Source organism: Rhea americana, unplaced genomic scaffold, assembly GCF_003343005.1.
Source record: "Rhea americana isolate MKP2758 unplaced genomic scaffold, rheAme1 scaffold_296, whole genome shotgun sequence".
Taxonomy (NCBI): domain Eukaryota; kingdom Metazoa; phylum Chordata; class Aves; order Rheiformes; family Rheidae; genus Rhea; species Rhea americana.
The window spans coordinates 1-1,992 of NW_028186419.1; the positions used below are offsets into that span (position 1 = coordinate 1).

The following is a 1,992-nucleotide window of genomic DNA, read 5'->3' on the forward strand; positions in this document are numbered from 1 at the left end:
GTTGTTTGTGACAGTCTTTGCCTTCATATCATACCCATACCGCTCACAGCTGGCAGAGAAGCCAGACTGGAAAAGCAATCTTTCTTTTCCCTCTAGCATGAATTGTTCCAGCTCTTTCTTTCTGAGGCTGGGTACTCGATTTTCCTACAGCTAAGATCACAGGTTTCATTTTAACAGTTTTTTTTCCTTGGGGGTGTGTGTCTCTTCACTACCGTTACCAAACAAACAGCATGAGGTCCTAATTTTTTAACTGTGTTTCAAACTAAACAATACCAGTCCTTCATTTGTAGAGAGCATCATGGAAATGCTATGCAGCCTTCTGTTAAGGATAACAGTGGCAGCCACGGCTCTCCGATCAGCGGGAAGCTGGAAGGCATCTTCTTTAGCTGCAACACTGAGTTTAACACTGGGAAGCCACCACAAGATTCACCTTATGGAAGATACAGGTTTGAGATTGCAGCTGAAAAACTCTTCAACCCAAACACTAACTTGTACTTTGGAGACTTCTACTGCATGTACACAGCCTACCACTACGTCATTCTCGTCATTGCCCCTCTTGGATCACCGGGAGATGAATTCTGTAAGCAGCGCCTTCCTCAACTAAATATAAAAGATAATAAATTTCTGACCTGCAATGAAGAAGATGGTGTAATGGTTTACCATCATGCCCAAGATGTTATTTTGGAAGTAATTTACACTGATCCTGTGGATCTGTCTCTTGGCACAGTTGCAGAAATTACTGGTCACCAACTAATGAGTTTGTCTACTGCAAATGCAAAGAAGGATCCTAGCTGCAAGACCTGCAATATCAGTGTTGGACGTTAAAGTTCTCTTATTACTTAGCAGTCTTCAAACCTCTGTTGTCCATTTCCATAGTCAGACGTTCTCTTCGGAAGCATGCACATGCCGCTGTCACCAAAAGCAAAGATCAGTTTTCATAATCGTCAATAGCATTTTTAGTATTTCTCTCCCTCTTTCCCTTCTGTTCCCCCAATGCTTTAAATTATTAGAAGTCCTGGATTTCTTTCTGGCAACCACTTATACCTAGATGCTGCAAAAATTGTTTTCTGTTTCTTGCCAAACATAACAAGAATCCTATATAAACTGCTTTAGCAAAATAAAAATAACAGCTTATAAACGGTGTTTAAATATGCATTCATTTTAACTATTGAACAAATACTGGAATAACTCCAAACAGCATGAAAGGTTGTAACTGCAGCATGATTTAAATCTCAAAGCCTAGAAATGTCAGCACTTCCAATGTGTTGTTTGACAGTGTTATTTATGTTATTTATATTAGCTAACTGAAAAGAGAAACTGTGTCTCGACATAATAAATATAATAGAAAAATATTTTATTTGTACTGTTGTATAAAATATTATACAATCATATAGAATATATAGATTACATTTTAATATCAATTGTATACATGTCATGAAATCATTTTCCCTTATCAAAGATGTAGTTTGTAAACTTCAAATAGCTCTGTATCTGTTGCTCTAGATGACTTTAATTAAAACAGATTTACGAAGGAGACCATTCTGATTCATAAAACTAAGTTATAAATTATTAAGTAAGTCAGTACACTGAAACAAATCTCAGAGAAATAAAAATTTCTTTTAGTGGTCATACTTTTTCCTCCAAATTACTTGAAAATGTGTATTTTTTTCAAAAACATGCCGAACCACTACATASAATATAAATACAAACATGGCTGGTACGTAACAGGCTTTATAAAATGAAAAATTTCTTACCAATATAGAAAACAGGTTGCTTATACTATGTGATCAATACAAAATGACTGTTAAAGCAAAAGACTAACATGATTCAACTTATTCCACTTTTTTTTTTTCAAATTTTTGTGTTCCTTACTTACTTTCTTTCTGGATTAGGTATTTACCAGAATCCCTGCTTCTGATTCCCAGTACAAAAATGCTGATAATTCTTCTGTTTATCAACTGCTTTTCACACAAATGGTCTAGCACAAATAGT

General features: G+C 35.5%; 1 protein-coding gene across 1 annotated transcript; it reads left to right on the forward strand.

The window, feature by feature from the left end:
• Positions 1-235: 235 nt before the first annotated feature.
• PHYHIPL (phytanoyl-CoA 2-hydroxylase interacting protein like) lies at positions 236-1,335 on the forward strand (the record flags this gene model as incomplete). Its single annotated transcript, XM_085309353.1, has 1 exon — positions 236-1,335. A coding segment is annotated over one exon (590 nt), but the record flags the coding sequence as incomplete, so codon positions are not given.
• Between the last annotated feature and the right edge of the window lie 657 nt (positions 1,336-1,992).